General features: G+C 32.3%; 1 protein-coding gene across 2 annotated transcripts; it reads right to left on the minus strand.

The window, feature by feature from the left end:
* Positions 1–339: 339 nt before the first annotated feature.
* Positions 340–18,842, minus strand: LOC138322502 (uncharacterized). 2 transcript variants are annotated; one of them, XM_069266524.1, is made up of 3 exons: positions 18,671–18,842; positions 18,177–18,347; positions 340–554 (listed from the first exon to the last, which is right to left on the minus strand). In XM_069266524.1, the coding sequence occupies exons 1-3, from the start codon at positions 18,728–18,730 to the stop codon at positions 429–431; spliced, it is 357 nt and encodes a 118-aa protein (XP_069122625.1). In that variant the 5' UTR covers positions 18,731–18,842; the 3' UTR covers positions 340–428. The 2 variants fall into 2 exon arrangements, with proteins under 2 accessions (XP_069122625.1, XP_069122624.1); XM_069266523.1 differs by lacking the exon at positions 340–554 and adding an exon at positions 17,301–17,852.
* Between the last annotated feature and the right edge of the window lie 385 nt (positions 18,843–19,227).

The following is a 19,227-nucleotide window of genomic DNA, read 5'->3' on the forward strand; positions in this document are numbered from 1 at the left end:
TACAGCAATTTAGAGAAAAAAAAAGCAACAACCACGTCGAAAAGAACAGTGATACTAGACACATTAACTCATTCTCCCTGAAATTAAAAAATGGACTATTCCAGACTTTGTTCCAGAATAATCTAAATGTGTCATCAGGGTGGAATGAGTTAAATGACCGGTCTTGTTGAATTGTAATACCTATGTTGTCATAACATCAATGTTTCAAGCTCTAGAATGGTTTATATGATAAGGATTCAACCATTATGTATATCAAGTTATAAAACAAACGATAATACTCACAATGAATATGTTTATTTATTCATAATACAAATTATCGATAAATACTCTGTTGCCATTTTTATCATTCACTTGTGAGTCTCGCAGCTCCATATTATCCAAATAACATTGAATTGATTCTTATTTATATATTAAATTTAGTTTTTGTGTTAAGATGGTAGCATGTCTTCTATGTAGGGTAAAATGTTCTCCGGCGGTTCGCCCTTGAAAAGGACAGTTACGATCACAAAATCTATAATGTAGAGACGATCGCGAACTGTATTGTGGAGCTGGTTCTGAAAATAAAAAAAAACAAAGAATCATATATTCTTGGGTAACGTATTTATCATTTTTTCTGTCCTGTATTGTCGGATGCTGCTTTATAATATCATTGGCTTATTAATCTGACGAGAACTCTTATAATCTTATTCTTACTTTATAATTCTATTCATTACTTTTGTAGACAATGCATTGCAAACATCTAACACTACAAAATGTAGTTAATTATGGCTGACATGGAAGAATGCAACATTTAATCGGATGGCAATTGTAAACCCACATAACTATGGATGGAGTTTGAATCTTTTTGTGTTTTTTTTTAATCTATATGCGAATATAAGACTTACCCCTTCTTCATTAAGGCTTGCTGATATTTCCTTTGAAGTTTACAGAGACAGTGACACACAACTGCAAAGCCACACAGTCAACCTCAGTGAACCGTTATCCAAATATTTTAATATGCGTTAAGGACCAAACTAGGTTCTCATATGGGATCGCACACAGAGCCTTCAGTTTGCTATGAAATATCCCAGGGGTGAACACAACGAAAGTGATATTAACCTCTGGGATATCGAGGAGAAGTATAGCCAAATTTTAAATTATGCGTATAATCAAAATGGCAGGTCATCAATATAGAAATTTATATCAGAGATAAGCAAATTGTTGTTGAATTCATACTTACATACGTCAAAATGATATGCTGGGTCGTTACGTTATATCTAGTCCTTAAAAAAGACAGAAAATGTTTTTTTTAATCTTATAGCATGTAAAATGAATCATAATATTTCTAAAACTACGAGTACAAACCATGTATGCATCGACAATGACGAAATATATCGAGCAAACAATAATGAAAACTTCGAGACTTATTTTATATGAAATGAACACACGTTTTATGATATAATTGTAACAATTTACATCTAAAAGAATTTCAACGTCAAAACTTTTTTTCAAAATTCCAGCTAAGGTCACTCATTTTTGTCCGACGTCTTCTTATCTTGACGCCACGCAATGGTTTAATGACGTCATGTCATGATGAATGTTAATTCAATGAAAAACTTTACTGGTTATATTACACTTGTGACATATCTGACAAACTTGGATATAAAAGGTCATTTTTGATGCGTACTATTTTTTTTTCTTTCTTCAAAAGCGTAATTTGAACATTTAAATGAAAAGATTAAGATAAGCTATATATAATACCTTTTAAGGTCAACGTTTGTGTTAGATAATAAGAATCATAAATATCAAGAAAACATTCAAAAGTTGTGTAAATCTAATTGCTTCGTAGTTGATTCAGCCATATTGAGATGATATATCACCGATATTTCAAAGAGATTCAGGCACAAATCAATTAACAGTTCTAATTATTATTTAAACCTTCTAAAAAGTATGATTCGTCATATTTATTTTCAACTGAATACATCATCACCAGAAATAGATTTTGTCGTGAAGCCCGAAAGAGATTTCGTATCAAGGGTTACAAACAAATTTAACATATTTATCGTGGCGAAATTAAATATGTTAAATAAATATTTACTTGTATTTTGTGTTGATGGTTTCGTATATGCTGTGTATATCTATTTCACTTCGATACGTGATTAAATGACTATGATGCAATAGTTAATTATAAATAGGATACCGTTCAATACATAAACTATACAACAATGGCTCTCTCTTATATTTATTGCATACGTTATAGGCACAGTACACATGTGTGTATAATCGACAGAATTACTATGCTTAAGCTACCAGGACAAATTAGATTGTACATTGTAACAGTGCAATATATATTTGGGAAATTACCAGTGACGGTAGGACTACAATGTTTGATTTCATCTGAAGATTCGGATGAATCAAATCACTGGATAAGTAATTATTTTGAAATTTAATTTTATACATTTTATTGGGATTGAATATTGAATTGAATATGTTAAAATAGTTCTAGAAATAGAAGGTTGTTTTAGAAAATACGTATAACTTCATTTAGTTTAGATTATGTAAATATTTAAAAAATTAACATATTTAGTTTTCATGTAATTTTATAATGTTGTATTTTCATTTTATGTGTTTAAATCAAATTCAGATATATTTTATTTATTTACTTATGTATTTATTCTATGACTAACAGCTCCCGAAATCGAAACTATATAGGGGAAAAAATGAGTCAACTGCTAAGATGTCTTAAAAATCAATTTTAAAAAAATCTTCACTTGTTTTCTGAGGGGAAAGCTCTTGTAAGTGCTTATATTTCAGAAAATATATTTGGTTCATTTGGCTGACAAAAAGCAACAATGAAATCAAACATATAATATTACATGTATATTGAAATTGAACAAAGAGCTATGTCATCTTTTATTAAACTCTAGAAGAGGAGTCATGCACACATATATTAATATAAGAAGCTAAGATCTGACACAACAAATCACATTTAAGCAGTCAAAGTTGTATCTTAAAAATAACATTTTATATATTTATATTGATAAGAGATAAAGTCCTATTGTTTTGTAAGCCGTCATCTATGTACCAGTTACATCTTTCAATGAAGTATTTGCAACATTTAATATTTTAATATATCTATAGTATATACTATTACTGTACGTAAACTAGCATTACAAACTTTCATTTGTGAAGATGCGCAATCTGACTGAATTTTGTGTTATCAACATTAACTGAGTCACATCAGTATTAACGTTTATACCATGTATATCATACAAATGATTTAATTTATGAATTGCTTCATAAAAGACTGCATAGAGCTATCTAGAATAAAGCTGGAAAAAATATAATGTTTTAGTTTACCTAGCCCCATACGCCGATGAACCTGTGTCCTGACAAGGCGTTCTTCCTTCATCAGTGTGTTCGTCGTACATTTCGGTACTGCAAATATTTAACAAAGTTAATTCAGAAACATTCCCAAGAAAAGGAAAGACAAATAGAGGACATAAAGATAATTTGTAAACCACTACTAGTCATAAAAAACATAATTGATTTAGATGAGATAACATTTCATCAGAAACATCAAATATCGACTGGGTCTACGGGGAGCGACATAGAAGGTATCTTTTTAATTAGATGACGTTAAACATAAATATTAGTAGATAATTTAAAAATATATAAGACATTTAATTTAAAATATTGTATGTTCAAAAACAAAATGTATGGTCAAAAACTAAATATCTGTTCATTAAGTCTAATATTTGTTCAAAAATAAAATATATTTCCAAAGAAATATTTGTTCGATATTTTTAAGTTTATATTTAATGGTCGTACTTTGAGACGTATTTTACTTTATCAAGCAGTCTGAAAAGTTCAAAAGCATAAACAGTCTTAACACTTTAAATTGGTTTCACACCTCTATTGAAATAGTGGTATCAATACTTAAACACATGTATAATGGATTTAATCTATCTCATCACAGCATCACAATTGATAACGAAGACTATGGGATCAAGGAATAAATATTATTTTCATTGAATTCCATATCTATTCAATGAAACAATACACAGAGAAACACAAAACTGGCCGCAGTGTATATAGACAATTATCTGGAGATGTCGGACAAAATAACACTAATTACATTATATATTTTCTAGAATTATATTTAAACTCACACAAAACAACAATAAACATTTTATTTGCACGATAAATGTTACCGTACAGATGTTATGACGTGAAATGAATTCATGATATCATATTTTCTAAAGTTGCTGTAGCGGTATTAGACATAAGATTATAGTTTGTTTACATATATTTGGCAGAGACATTATTGGGAAGTCAGAAAGGAGAAAATATAACTGTTATGTGTAGATATAATAACAAAAATATTTACAGAAAAAAAATGTATATAACAAACTCCTGAACTAATTTACTAATTGAAATATAACGCATTGAATAGTCATAGCCTTTTATATATATACATGTCGAGTACTGTGTATGAGTAACATACATTGGCATTTTAAGTGCCAATATTCTTTTGAAAATTTTGTCAGGTAATTGCTTACTTACCAGTATCTTTTTATGATGTATTACGGTCTACATATTATGTTCAATAGAAAAACATTATTGTGCGGACCAATTTAGCTTGGGACACAATGGTATGTATGACGTACAATGATTATAACCTATTGATTAGTAATGACATGGCGTCAGTATAGCAGGGGATTAAAACACCAATCATGTATTTCAAATACAAACCAACAAAGAACGAAAGTATATGGATATATTCATGTAGGTACAAGGTACATATATATGCTACACATTGAATGTGTTTCAATTACCCGGACAAGAATATCTGCAATTTAACCATCAGAAAGGAGAAAATATGACTGTTATGTGTAGAGATAATAACAAAAATATTTACAGAAAGCAATGTATATAACAAACTCCTGAACTAATTTACTAATTGAGTTATAACGCATTGAATAGTCATAGCCTTTTATATATATACATGTCGAGTACTGTGTATGAGTAACATACATTGGCATTTTAAGTGCCAATATTCTTTTGAAAATTTGTCAGGTAATTGCTTACTTACCAGTATCTTTTTATGGTGTATTACGGTCTACATATTATGTTCAATAGAAAAACAATTATGCGGGACCAATGTAGCTTGGGACACAATGGTATGATGACGTACAATGATTATAACCTATTGATTAGTAATGACATGGCGTCAGTATAGCAGGAGATTTAAAACACCAATCATATATTTCAAATACAAACCAACAAAGAACGATAGTATATGGATATATTCATGTAGGTACAAGGTACATATATATGCTACACATTGAATGTTCCCAATTACCCGGACAAGAATATCTTCAATTTAACCGTTGTCAGATTTATATACATTTTTTTACCCTCGTTCGGTGTGAGACAGGAGATATCAACCCTAGATTAAACTATTTTAGCTGTTCAACATTCGGCAAATTCCTTGTGTTTGACAACTTAAGACTATATTTCATCTTCGGTTAAGATTCTTCAGTCTCACTTCAAAGGGGATGACATATGCTATTACTCTTTACCGGGTGTCTTCTGTCATTAAACCTCGTAATGACTACGAACCTAGTTGTTGTTTTTCTCGAAGGTGAACTTACATTTAAATATAAATCCGACAAAATGATAGCTTTGATTTTAAAAACGATGTTTTAGATATTGGTCTGGTGTTTACATTAGTTTGTAGACTTAGAGGATATTGTTAACAGAAAACACTGGAAAATTTTCTGAAAAGATTTATACGACTAAAATTCTAATGTAGAATAATGGAATCCATTTGGACTGAAAGACACACTCAAAACAATTTAGTTATCATTATGAAAGTAATGTCCAGATTGTACAAAATTACCGGAGATGTATAGCAGCTTTTCTTTTTAATTTCTTTGTTGCATTCATTTATTGAGTGTTTGCGTAATTGCATTTTTATATTTTATTATTTGTTTGTATAGAGTGAAGATACAATTTAATTTGCTGTGCGCTGTGAATGCAGTTTTATTTTATTGTGTGTTTTGTGTAAGTGCAACTTCATTTTATTGTGAATTTGTGCAGATGCGATTTCATTTTATTGTATGCTTTCGTATTTTTATGTAATTTCATTTTGTTGCAAGTGTTTGTGTAGATGCATCGGGTTATAAAAGAAATTTTGTTTGTAAACATAATTTCTTTCATACCCCGATGAAATTGAAAAATAATGATTTCAATGCTTAAAGTGAAGTTTTTAATATTTCATAGATTGGTAGCTCAGTAAGAAACATTTCGCAGAGACACAAATATTAAGCCAAATTTTAATGAATTCTTTAATATTTTACAGATCGGTGGCCCATTTAAAACATTTCGCAGAGATACAAATATCAAGCCATATTTTCATGATTTTTTTAATAATTAACATATTAGTAGCACATTTAAAACGTTTCGCAGAAACACAAATATCAAGCTATATGCTGGAGAAAATATGAATATATTACAGATTTGTGGCCATTTGGAAACATTTGCTGAGAGACAAATATCAAACCAAATTTTAGCGATATGTTAATATTTTAGAGAATGGAACAGCCTAATCACTTGTCTCAAAATTTTCAGACAAAAAACTAATTAAAAGCTCAATTGCACAAACATAAATCAGCACTGTTGCAGAACATAAAATGTTCTTGGCTATTTACTTTTGTAGTTAGGAGGTTAAAAAGTATTTCGTGTGTAGATACATCCGTGGTTGTCCGATCAAATATCAAATAATGTATAAACAGCTTTCCTAGTTTTTATATTTGTTATTATAAAGCGCCATCGAATACAAAGCAAGTTTCTGCACAACGGAATACATCATATTACACAGTGTTTGGAGAGAGGGGATAACGCAATCAGTGACAACCGATAGGCAATGGTCAGACAATAAACAAACGTGTGGTGGCAAAAAAAAATATTTAATTTGCAAAAAAAGTCTGATTATTAAACAATTAAAAATCATCAAAGGTTTTATATTTCGAGAAAAGACAAAGATAGTATATGATTTGATTAACACGTGTGCACATAGCTTCTAAAGACGGAAACAATTGAGTAAAAGCGATTTTAAATATCAGTGTGTAGAAGTTTAATGTACATAATTTTAATATGATGGAGAGACAGAGCTACTTTTTAGGATTTTTTGTATAGCTTATAACTACAAGATTTTTCATTTTCTTGTGCAGAAAGGTGATGTAAAGAAATTCATACAGATTCTTCAACATTCCATTTTATATCCGTTTGATAGGAATGCATAGATTTCCGTTCGTATGCAAAAATGTAAAAGTTTAGGAGTTGATGAAACTATTATTGTGATAATGTCAGGTATATCGTAGAACTTGCATAAACTCGCGCTTCCACGCTCTCCTGGTCAGGCTGTGGTCCTGACACAATTACAAAGTCTCGACTACTCATTCACTATACAGCAATGGTTATCTCATCAAGACAGTCAAAGCGTCAGGCATTAACTCGTTACATTGCAATATTTGAATGTACTGTAAATGGCATGACATACTGTAACAAGCGTACAAAATATATACTTAACCTTTTGCATATATATATCAAGTCCGATGCAATCCAATGTTGAACGTCCGAAAGGAGTTATAATGCAGGCTCACTGGTATATACAGTAATCGATCACGCAAATCCTTTATTTTGATTGGTTCAGATTTGAGACAATCTGGGTATTTTTCCATAGATTCAAGGACAAATTATCGGCAGCTATTACACTGCTTGGCTTTAACTTTATTTTCGTGTGTGTTTATGTAGATGCAATTTTATTTCGTTTGTGTTTGTGTAGAAGCAATTTTATATTCGTGTGTGTTTTGTAGATGCAATTTTATAGTCGTGTGTGTTTTGTAGATGAAATTTTATTTTCGTGTGTGTTTGTGTAATTGCAATTTTATTTTCGTGTGTGTTTGTGTAGATGCAATTTTATATTCGTGTGTGTTTTGTAGATGCAATTTTAAATTCGTGTGTGTTTATGTAGATGAAACTTTGTTTTCGTGTGTGTTTGTGTAGATGCAACTTTATTTTCGTGTGTGTTTGTGTAGATGCAATTTTATTTTCGTGTGTGTTTGTGTAGATGCAATTTTATATTCGTGTGTGTTTTGTAGATGAAATTTTATTTTCGTGTGAGTTTGTGTAATTGCAATTTTATTTTCGTGTGTGTTTGTGTAGATGCAATTTTATTTTCGTGTGTGTTTGTGTAGATGCAATTTTATTTTCGTGTGTGTTTGTGTAGATGCAATTTTATTTTCGTGTGTGTTTGTGTAGATGCATTTTTATTTTCGTGTATGTTTGTGTAGATGCATTTTTATTTTCGTGTATGTTTGTGTAGATGCAATTTTATTTTCGTGTGTGTTTGTGTAGATGCAATTTCATTTTCGTGTGTGTTTGTGTAGATGCAATTTCATTTTCGTGTGTGTTTGTGTAGATGCAATTTCTATTTTCGTGTGTGTTTGTGTACATGCAATTTAATTTTCTTGTGTGTTTGTGTAGATGCAATTTAATTTTCGTGTGTGTTTGTGTAGATGCAACTTTATTTTCGTGTGTGTTTGTGTAGATGCAATTTTATTTTCGTGTGTGTTTGTGTAGATGCAATTTTATTTTCGTGTGTGTTTGTGTAGATGCAATTTTATTTTCGTGTGTGTTTGTGTAGATGCAATTTTATTTTCGTGTGTGTTTTTGTAGATGCAATTTTATTTTCTTGTGTGTTTGTGTAGATGCAACTTTATTTTCGTGTGTGTTTGTGTACAGAAAGTAGAGTGTAATGATATGGTGTGTTTTGTGAGTGTATCATCGTTAAGACTGGCCACTAGAAATTCTTGATTTGATTTTTTCAGCAGAATACCAGATCTAGATTCTAGATACAAATATCAAGCCATATTTTGATGATACTATATTTCTTGCTTTCTGATTGGTCCATTCATTTTTTTCATTCCACGATGAAAACAAATCCGAGAATGGCGCGGAAACCCGACGTTATCGTGGCATCACAATAGAAACATTGACGTTGCGTATTGATTAGGAAAAAACAATGGAATCGTCCGTGTTAACGTATTTCATTTTATAAATTAGCATGGAAAATTAATTATAAGCATTGGAGACACTATTTTTTAATTCCATCGGGTTATAAAAGAAATTTAGTTTGCAAACATAATTTCTTTCATACCCCGATGAAATTGAAAAATAGTGATTTCAATGATTAAAGTGCAGTTTTTAATATTTCATAGATTGGTAGCTCACTAAGAAACATTTCGCAGAGACACAAATATTAAGCCAAGTTTTAATGAATTCTTTATATTTTACAGATCGGTGGCCCATTTAAAACATTTCGCAGAGACACAAATATCAAGCCATATTTTCATGATTTTTTTGATAATTAACATATTAGTAGCACATTTAAAACGTTTCGCAGAAACACAAATATCAAGCTATATGCTGGGGAAAATATTAATATATTACTGATTTGTGGCCCATTTAGAAACATTTGCTGAGAGACAAATATCAAACCAAATTTTAGCGATATGTTAATATTTTAGAGAATGGTACAGCCTAATCACTTGTCTCAAAATTTTCAGACAAAAACTAATTAAAAGCTCAATTGCACAAACATAAATCAGCACTGTTGCAGAACATAAAATGTTCTTGGCTATTTACTTTTGTAGTTAGGAGGTTAAAAAGTATTTCGTGTGTAGATACATCCGTGGTTGTCCGATCAAATATTCAATAATGTATAAACAGCTTTTCTAGTTTTTATATTTGTTATTATAAAGCGCCATCGAATACAAAGCAAGTTTCTGCACAACGAATACATCATGTTACAGAGTGTTTGGAGAGAGGGGATAACGCAATCAGTGACAACCGATAGGCAATGGTCAGACAATAAACAAACGTGTGGCGGCAAAAAAATATTTAATTTGCAAAAAAAGTCTGATTATTAAACAATTAAAAATCATCAAAGGTTTTATATTTCGAGAAAAGACAAAGATAGTATATGATTTGATAAACACGTGTGCACATAGCTTCTAAAGACGGAAACAATTGAGTAAAAGCGATTTTAAATATCAGTGTGAAGAAGTTTGATATACATAATTTTAATATGATGGAGAGACAGAGCTACTTTTTAGGATTTTTTGTATAGCTTATAACTACAAGATTTTTCATTTTCTTGTGCAGAAAGGTGATGTAAAGAAATTCATACAGATTCTTCAACATTCCATTTTATATCCGTTTGATAGGAATGCATGGATTTCCGTTCGTATGCAAAAATGTAAAAGTTTATGAGTTGATGAAACTATTACTGTGATATTGTCAGGTATATCGTAGAACTTGCACAAACTCGCGCTTCCACGCTCTCCTGGTCAGGCTGTGGTCCTGACACAATTACAAAGTCTCGACTACTCATTCACTATACAGCAATGGTATGCTCATCAAGACAGTCAAAGCGTCAGGCATTAACTCGTTACATTGCAATATTTGAATGTACTGTAAATGGCATGACATACTGTAACAAGCGTACAAAATATATACTTAACCTTTTGCATATATATATCAAGTCCGATGCAATCCAATCTTGAAAGTCCGAAAGGAGTTATAATGTAGGCTCACTGGTATATAAAGTAATCGATCACGCAAATCCTTTATTTTGATTGGTTCAGATGTGAGACAATCTGGGTATTTTTCCATAGATTCAAGGACATATTCTTGGCAACTATTACACTGCTTGGCTTTAACTTTATATGTGTCATAAATGGGCAAAAAAATTGACATGCTATTTTTTTCTGCAATAATATATTTAAACAATATGTTTTGATAAATTAAACTGTGCAAATCATTCAGATGCAAAGATGAAATTTTATTAGAATTTGCAACAACACAGAATTCTTTATTAGTAGTATGAAAATTACGGCACATGTAATTTTGAAAATCTATCCCGTGTACACTTACATAAATTACTTAATATTCGTTTGGACAACAGGGAAGTGATAAAATTCTAAACATCAATAAATGTCAGAAGGATGACTACACCTCTTATAATGCCTATTACGAATGGAATCATTAACGAATGTTACAGAAATGCAATTCTCCCATACTTGGCAGGGTTACACCTCGGTGCTAGGAAAAAGATAACCCTGTGTTTTACCGGGATAGGGAAAAGACAGCTCACATGCTCTAGACAATGACGTGACGTCATCAATACAAGCGGTGTCTATTGTCGACGTCGTCATTAATTTTGACTTACTGCGACGTTCCTATGATGGCAGCGCTTTGGAAATGTTTTTTTTTTAAACTGCATTTTCACAATGGCCTCGGGTTGATCAGCCAAAATCTTTCACTCGGGTTGATATCCCTGTCCACTTAACAGACCCATGTGAGATTATATTTATTCTCCCATACTTCACAGGGATATCCCGTGGTTGCTAGGAAAAATATACCCCAGTCTTACACAGGGGGGTGTAAGACAGCTCACACACGCTAGACAATAATGTGACGTCATCAATACATGCGGCGTAACTGCGGAGCGTATTGTAGATGACGTCATCAATTTTGACGCATAACGACGTTTCTGCGATAACAGGGCGATGAAAAAAGTTCGAAACCTAGTGGAATTTCATCATTTTTTCAACTATTATGGGAGAGAAAGAATCTTACATGGGTCTGTGAAGTGGACAGGGATATCTCAACCCGAGTGAAAAATTTTGGCCGTCAACCCTCGGCAAGCCCCTGTCCAATTCACAGACCCATGTAAGATTCTATTTGTCCCGTAAAAAATTTAATCAATGTGTTATTTGCTACAGACTATAAACAATTATATAATTTCAACCGAATGACTTAATCCAGAAACAAGTTGTGTTAACTTATCCAAATATGTTTCCTTAGCAGAAAAATAAAATAACAGATCTTCTATTGATACTAGTTACAGTGGTCTTTTCTTGGCACAATCTTAAAGAAAAATAATCAAATAACATTTGCTTAGAATATACAAGATTGCTTTTAAGTGCATACTGTATACATATTCATGAATTGATCTTAAATTCATTTCAAATGAAAATTTATGAAACGGCTCAAAGATGGTTTTATTTTTGTGAGCCATGACGAGCAAATTATCAAACCTTTAAGACGAATTTCAATGCACACCAATTTAAGATATTTGGATCACTTGGTTTGGTTTGTTTAGTTTTACGTCCTATTAACAGCCAGGGTCATGTAAGGACGTGCCAGGTTTGTTGGTGGAGGAAAGCCGGAGTACCCGGAGAAAAACCACCGGCCAGCGGTCAGTACCTGGCAACTGCCCCACATAGGATTCGAACCCGCATCCCAGAGGTGGAGGGCTTGTGGTAATATGTCGGGACATCTTAACCACTCGGCCACCGCGGCCCCCATTTGGATCACACAAATACAACAATTTCTAAGAAAATTCAACATAAAGATAAATAAATGTTATACTACGTTTTACTATTGACATACTAAGTATGCAAAAACAAAACACTGTACGCTGTATCCCATATCATTATATCGCAAATTGTCTGGTAAATAACAAATGCCAGCTACCTCCAGCCATTCCAGCTTAGATTCGTTAAACAATTGAAAGGCCCTCATAGGAGAAGAGTATTTAACGCTACAGATCGGCATTTTTTAGGATTCCGACACCATTACACTTCGATTGGACTTCATCAGTAAGTCGTCATTCAAGTGTGCAATCAGCAAAAATATCTTTCGATATTTAGTAAGATAAGACAACAACACGTAGCTGCACGTAGCTTCATGTCAGTAATTTTGTTTCCAATTGATCTGAACTCAAAATACCAACAATTGACACCCATGAGAAGCATACTTATGAGCTCGCTTCCTTTAAATTAGTATAGACAAATGTTAGGACGACAAGCGGTCTGCAGATACATTTCATCATGTGACAAAGTTTGCTTCAGTTATATCTGATATCCACACCTAGAAAAGGTTACACTGTAGCAACCATTTTATGTCAAATCTGTGATGACCATCTGCCTGCCAGAGTCTTCCTTACTTCAAGAAGAATTCCTTATTATACATTCAAAATAGGTGCATATTGAAACATTATATGTACAACTCAAAATCAAAAGTAATCTGCAGTTGAAATAGCATTGATGTTCCTTTAGTTATTTCTGAAAAACATCGGAAGCAACTTTAATTTGTTCAAAATCCAAGAATGCAACCTGTTTGCCTATCAGATCTTGTAATGAACTACAGAAGTTAGGATATAAAGGAACTGAAGTGAGTGTCCAGGGCGGCGGACCAGTAAGTCGGGTGGCGGGTTCGAGCCTGGCTAGCGTCACACTGCTGTTGCCCTGACACACAGTACTGGAAGGATGGTCGTATCGTTGACCACGGAGGACATGAATAGCACATACTGCCTATTTAATTTTCACAGATATTTGTTTGTTTTGAATCTTTTGTAATAATATGAAAATTTGCTACATTGAGTATTCCAATCGACAAGTGACCAGTATCCATATCATATTAATGTTCAGAGAGACATGCGGAAATAACAAGTGTAATAGAGCTATATAGCTACTGCGGAATGGTAAACATGCCCTTGCCTCTCTGTCACAATACTTCTATACAACTTTACAATTCATAATTCTCAATTCGCAGACTAATTATGTGCTTACCTGAGATATTCTTGAAATGGCTTTTACAAACGTTTTCTTATATATTTAAGAACATTCTCAACTAAAAACAAACGCTTTGCTACGTAAACGGTGTAATCTAGTTCACTTTGTTTGATCGATGTTATTTCTTTATAGTATCTGCTGTAACAAAAAAAAATAGAACCAATTATTTGTAGACAGAAGACAAAAACACATCCTCAATACTTAAGTGGTTACTTTCACTATCGTTATATCCACCCCTTGACTATCTGATAGTGAGACCGAAGGTGTTCCAGGAGATAATAACTGACCAATCACAGATCTGCAGAGACTTTACAAAGACAGCAAGTATTCGATATTTATGTACATTAAAGGGCCAAACAACTTGCTTATCAGTTGTCACATATGGAGCTTTCAGAGTTTTTTTTATATGTTGTACGGGTAAATATGGCAATAGTGATAGTAACCCCTGAAATATCGAGGATGACAGTTGATATATATTGATTGTTATATTCAAATTTGTTTTCTAGTAAAATAATCAAATATTAAATACATTTATATGTTTGCAAATTGCACCACAGTGGAAACGCTCGTGTCCTTCAGTTCAGATTAAAGTACCAATCACCATGTACCTTTGAAGTAACCGCGACAAAGGTACAAATAACTGTTTATTCTATGATTTTAGATGGAAGTCTTTCCACCCATTCCGATTGGTCACTTAGCATCATGTAACGACAGCCAATGAAAACTCTTCGATTGCCAAGACTCCTGGTGTGGTGTTGCGCAAACAATGTTCACTTCTTCAAAGGGATCTACTGAATTGATTTCGTCACACCTTTGTACCATTGATTTGTTAGCATACACCTGTGGATATAAAGATTGGAAATCTCGTTTTAAGTCACCCATCGTCACATGTCCATTGAAAGACAAATCAACACGTTGTCAAGATATTGGCTGACAGCTTCGTAAAACGCTACCTGTGAATGGCTGTATGTAGATGTTGGGAAGGTGGGGAGATAAAGCCAATTCGGAGGCGTATACTTTACCTCTAAAATGCAATGCTAATTGTAATAGTAATTTTTTGATGTTTTCTTTTATTTTTACCCTTGGTAGTATTTGTTTTTCTACATATTTTGACAATTGGAATAGTCTACATGGACTGACGAATATAGGTCCAAAAAAATTTAGGTAGTGAAATGTAGAAGTTCTGTATGTTTTGTTGTATGTTCTGTTGTGGTGTTGATATGTAGGACTCAAACACGGGTTGGTAGCTTCTGGTGTTTATTCGTGGAGTCCTTAAGAGTGACTCCGTTAACTTTCAAAACCTTAGTTTATATAGATACACATGGACATTCAACATCAATCATTTTTATAATAAATGTCAGAGTACATATCCTACTTAAGTAATCTGACCACTTCTTGTCACGAACACGCTTCTACATAAGTAATAGTGTATATCGAAACCTGATGACTTGGTCATGATTCCTATAGCTACAAGGCATTTATACAAATTTATCTGATCTGTTGAATAACCGTCTATAACCGTCTGAAATAGAATGATTGGAATTACAAGTGAACCTACATTTTTGAATGTGTAACAGCCAAAACATGTAAATTCCGTCCTCATTTAGAGTATCAATGTCAACCAAACTCCACCCACAGTTAGACTGACACTAAGATTATTCCCGAGCTGTTAAACACGCATGCAAATGGGTGAAAATATTCACTTGATTTGTGATTTGAAGGATCCGAAAGCCCATTCGTGACGACGCTTAAACGCATTTCACTGTATGTAAAACATTTAGCAAGTGTTGTCAGCATCTCTGTTGTGAGTGACACAGAAAATATTAATAAAACCATGTTAAAACTTATTCATTTGTCGAGTGTTGTTATTAATTTATCTAGTGTTGTGTATATCTGTCTGATTACATATATGTATTAGATTAGCAATAAAAATATTGACAGTACGACACACGTATAATACACACTTTATTTCCCACGACTTGTAGTCTTGCTGAGATAGCTGACTACTGTGCAAAGGTTAATAATGGAGACTACTACAAGGTTATCTATTTCGCCTGGAGATGACAGACAAAATCCTTGCAGAGCTTGTTATGTTACTTCTCTATAGAAAATAGCTCTATGAGGAAGTCTTTACATAGAAATATGTATTGCATGAATATGAATGTGTAAGCAAACAATAACAATGAAGTAAATATAATTGTTCATGAAAATTCATTGTTCATATCACATGCTTCGATGATTGAATCTTTTGTGCGTGGAAGATTTAATTACATGTAGATTATATATATATAGGATGGTTAAAATTCATACTTTACGTTGGAATAGACTCTCTTGAATGTGTTTGAGGATATTCAAGAATATTTTTCAAATCGAAAACTAACATATATAATTTACAGCAAAGTCCATCTATGTCTTAATAACATAAATACATAAGGTATTTGGGATATTTTAATATTTTTAACATATATCTATACTTGCAAATCACGTTATTATTCTTAAATTCATATAAATATTTTTCTTATTTACAATAATTACTAAAGTAGACAATTATTAACTACGTATTGTTTCATTGCTGGCTGATCATTTGTAACGTTTTCAAATTCAAATTTATAATTATAAAATGCATGTGCTCTGTACAATTTCATGTTTCTTCTGCCAGATTAATTTTGTGGTGCAAAATATGTTCATAAACCGACCTCATTTCATATATTTATTTTTTGTTGATAATTGATATTGAACAGTCTAGCTATGCGTGCACAAATCAATCGTCTCATGATCTTGGCCAAGTATGTGTATTGCATTAACTCGAAATTAACCATTTGTTCACGTATACAATACAAGGTTATTTGCAGATAATCATTACATAGACTAATATGGCCTCTATTAACAGAGTATGACAGGCATACAAAACAGATCGTTTGATTAGGTAACGATATAGCACCGGTAGGGGATCCAATGATCATTATCTTAATTACATATGTAATTTGATATTACTAGAGGTAAATTGTATTGATTACAATTTGGTTCCTAAACGTGAACTTCTCCATAGGATTTTCACTCATTTATTGTACAGCAATTTAGAGAAAAAAAAGCAACAACCACGTCGAAAAGAACAGTGATACTAGACACATTAAATCATTCTCCCTGAAATTAAAAAATGGACTATTCCAGACTTTGTTCCAGAATAATCTAAATGTGTCATCAGGGTGGAATGAGTTAAATGACCGGTCTTGTTGAATTGTATTACCTATGTTGTCATAACATCAATGTTTCAAGCTCTAGAATGGTTTATACGATAAGGATTCAACCATTATGTATATCAAGTTATAAAACAAACGATAATACTCACAATGAATATGTTTATTTATTCATAATACAAATTATCGATAAACACTCTGTTGCCATTTTTATCATTCACTTGTGAGTCTCGCAGCTCCATATTCTCCAAATAACATTGAATTGATTTTTATTTATTTATTAAATTTATTATTTTGTGTTAAAGAGACAATTCGGTCTAGGAGTACATTAAAAACTTGCACATATTTCGGAAACAAACCAGTTCTAATGGAAATTAGATTAGTTGGTTTTACTATGATATGCCAGAAAGCCCATGGTTGTCAATTGTATGTGAAATGTTCAATCGCCATTACACATAGCCTTGTATGCAGAACCCTGACCCTTGCCTGTGTAATAAAGAATGTTTTGACTAGAACTATTCAAAACGCCTTACAGCTGTGTTAACATTATAATATGTATGTTCTTGTCTAAAAATAATTTCATCAACTCCTCAATGGTTATGTATTGCATTTGTTTAACGTGCGTGACTTTGACTCGGGTAAGGGTACAGCTTACATGTTGTACCTGCTTAATCGTATTGATCAACGATTTGGAATTTCAATAGTATTATCAAATTACTAAACAAGGTTGTGGAATTTGTCACTATTTTGTCATATGTTTCATAAGGAATGTAGAACAATACATTTATGTCATATTTTGCTTCGTGGTTATATAACGAATTAGCCTCACTGAATTGTCCCTTTAAGATGGTAGCATGTCTTCTATGTAGGGTAAAATGTTCTCCGGCGGTTCGCCCTTGAAAAGGACAGTTACGATCACAAAATCTATAATGTAGAGACGATCGCGAACTGTATTATGGAGCTGGTTCTGAAAATAAAAAAAAAACAAAGAATCATATATTCTTGGGTAACGTATTTATCATTTTTTCTGTCCTGTATTGTCGGATGCTGCTTTATAATATCATTGGCTTATTAATCTGACGAGAACTCTTATAATCTTATTCTTACTTTATAATTCTATTCATTACTTTTGTAGACAATGCATTGCAAACATCTAACACTACAAAATGTAGTTAATTATAGCTTTCATTGAAGAATGCAACATTTAATCGGATGGCAATTAAAAACCCTCATAACAATCGATGAAGTTTGAATTTTTTTTTTTTAATTTATATGCGAATATAAGACTTACCCCTTCTTCATTAAGGAGTGGATATACCAGGAATGGCATGTCTAGATGTTTTATTCCTAGTATGATCATGTATATGATGTTTTGAAACACAAGATACCAGACTGGCAGTCTGATGGCGGCGCTTTTTAACAGATCAATGGATCGGCGTTCGGCATATTTCATAAGCTGACACTGAAGACAAAAGATACATCATCACTTAAAACATTTAGTGCATTTGTTATAACATCAGTTGTATTTAAAACTGGTACAAAAATATTATATTACAAAAATGCAATAATTTTATTATGAAAACTCGAGAACTTTGAAACCCGAAAAAGATATATGCACATCATGATATGGATATGTTTCGCGATTTTTAATTGAAATAATACGAGTATCTAGATAAAAATTTCAATATAGACACCATCTAGTATTTGGTTATTTAACGTTACACCAACAAGTTTTTAACAAATACATGTACTAATATATTGGTTTCTCTCCTTGAAGACACCTACTAGGTCCTCGGCATATGCGTCAAACTCAATAACACCTTCTACATTGGAAAGTCTCTCCATTTAGTGATTCTGTAACGAACAGAAACTAAGGATTAATCTGTTTTCGTCATACCATGCGAACAGAACATAAAATTATAAGATCATTTCATATGTTGATATGAAGAAGGCTATGGATATTCTACCCATTCTTAATGTTTATCTATGAAAGAGAGTAGTTTTCTCTCATAACTTGACATTTTTATTACAATAATGATACTCCGATATTTTGAAAATAGTTCGAAGAACACCGCAACTGCAAATAATTTCTTCATACATAAAAACTGGGTGGTATTTTTAAGGTAAACCCCGTTGTTTATATTCTTTATAGAAAAACCATCTTCAGACATGTGATGTCTTATTTTACAAATACATGTAATTTGTAATTAATAGTTGTTTCATTGATGGACATCCGTCGCCATTAGTTGTGTTGCATGGAGGTAAACCGCTGTTACAGCCGTAGGTATGAGGGAAACACATGTTAGATACATGTACGCTAAAACATGAACTGGAGCTTATTT

The sequence above is a fragment of the Argopecten irradians genome, chromosome 4 (assembly GCF_041381155.1).
Source record: "Argopecten irradians isolate NY chromosome 4, Ai_NY, whole genome shotgun sequence".
Taxonomy (NCBI): Eukaryota; Metazoa; Mollusca; class Bivalvia; order Pectinida; family Pectinidae; genus Argopecten; species Argopecten irradians.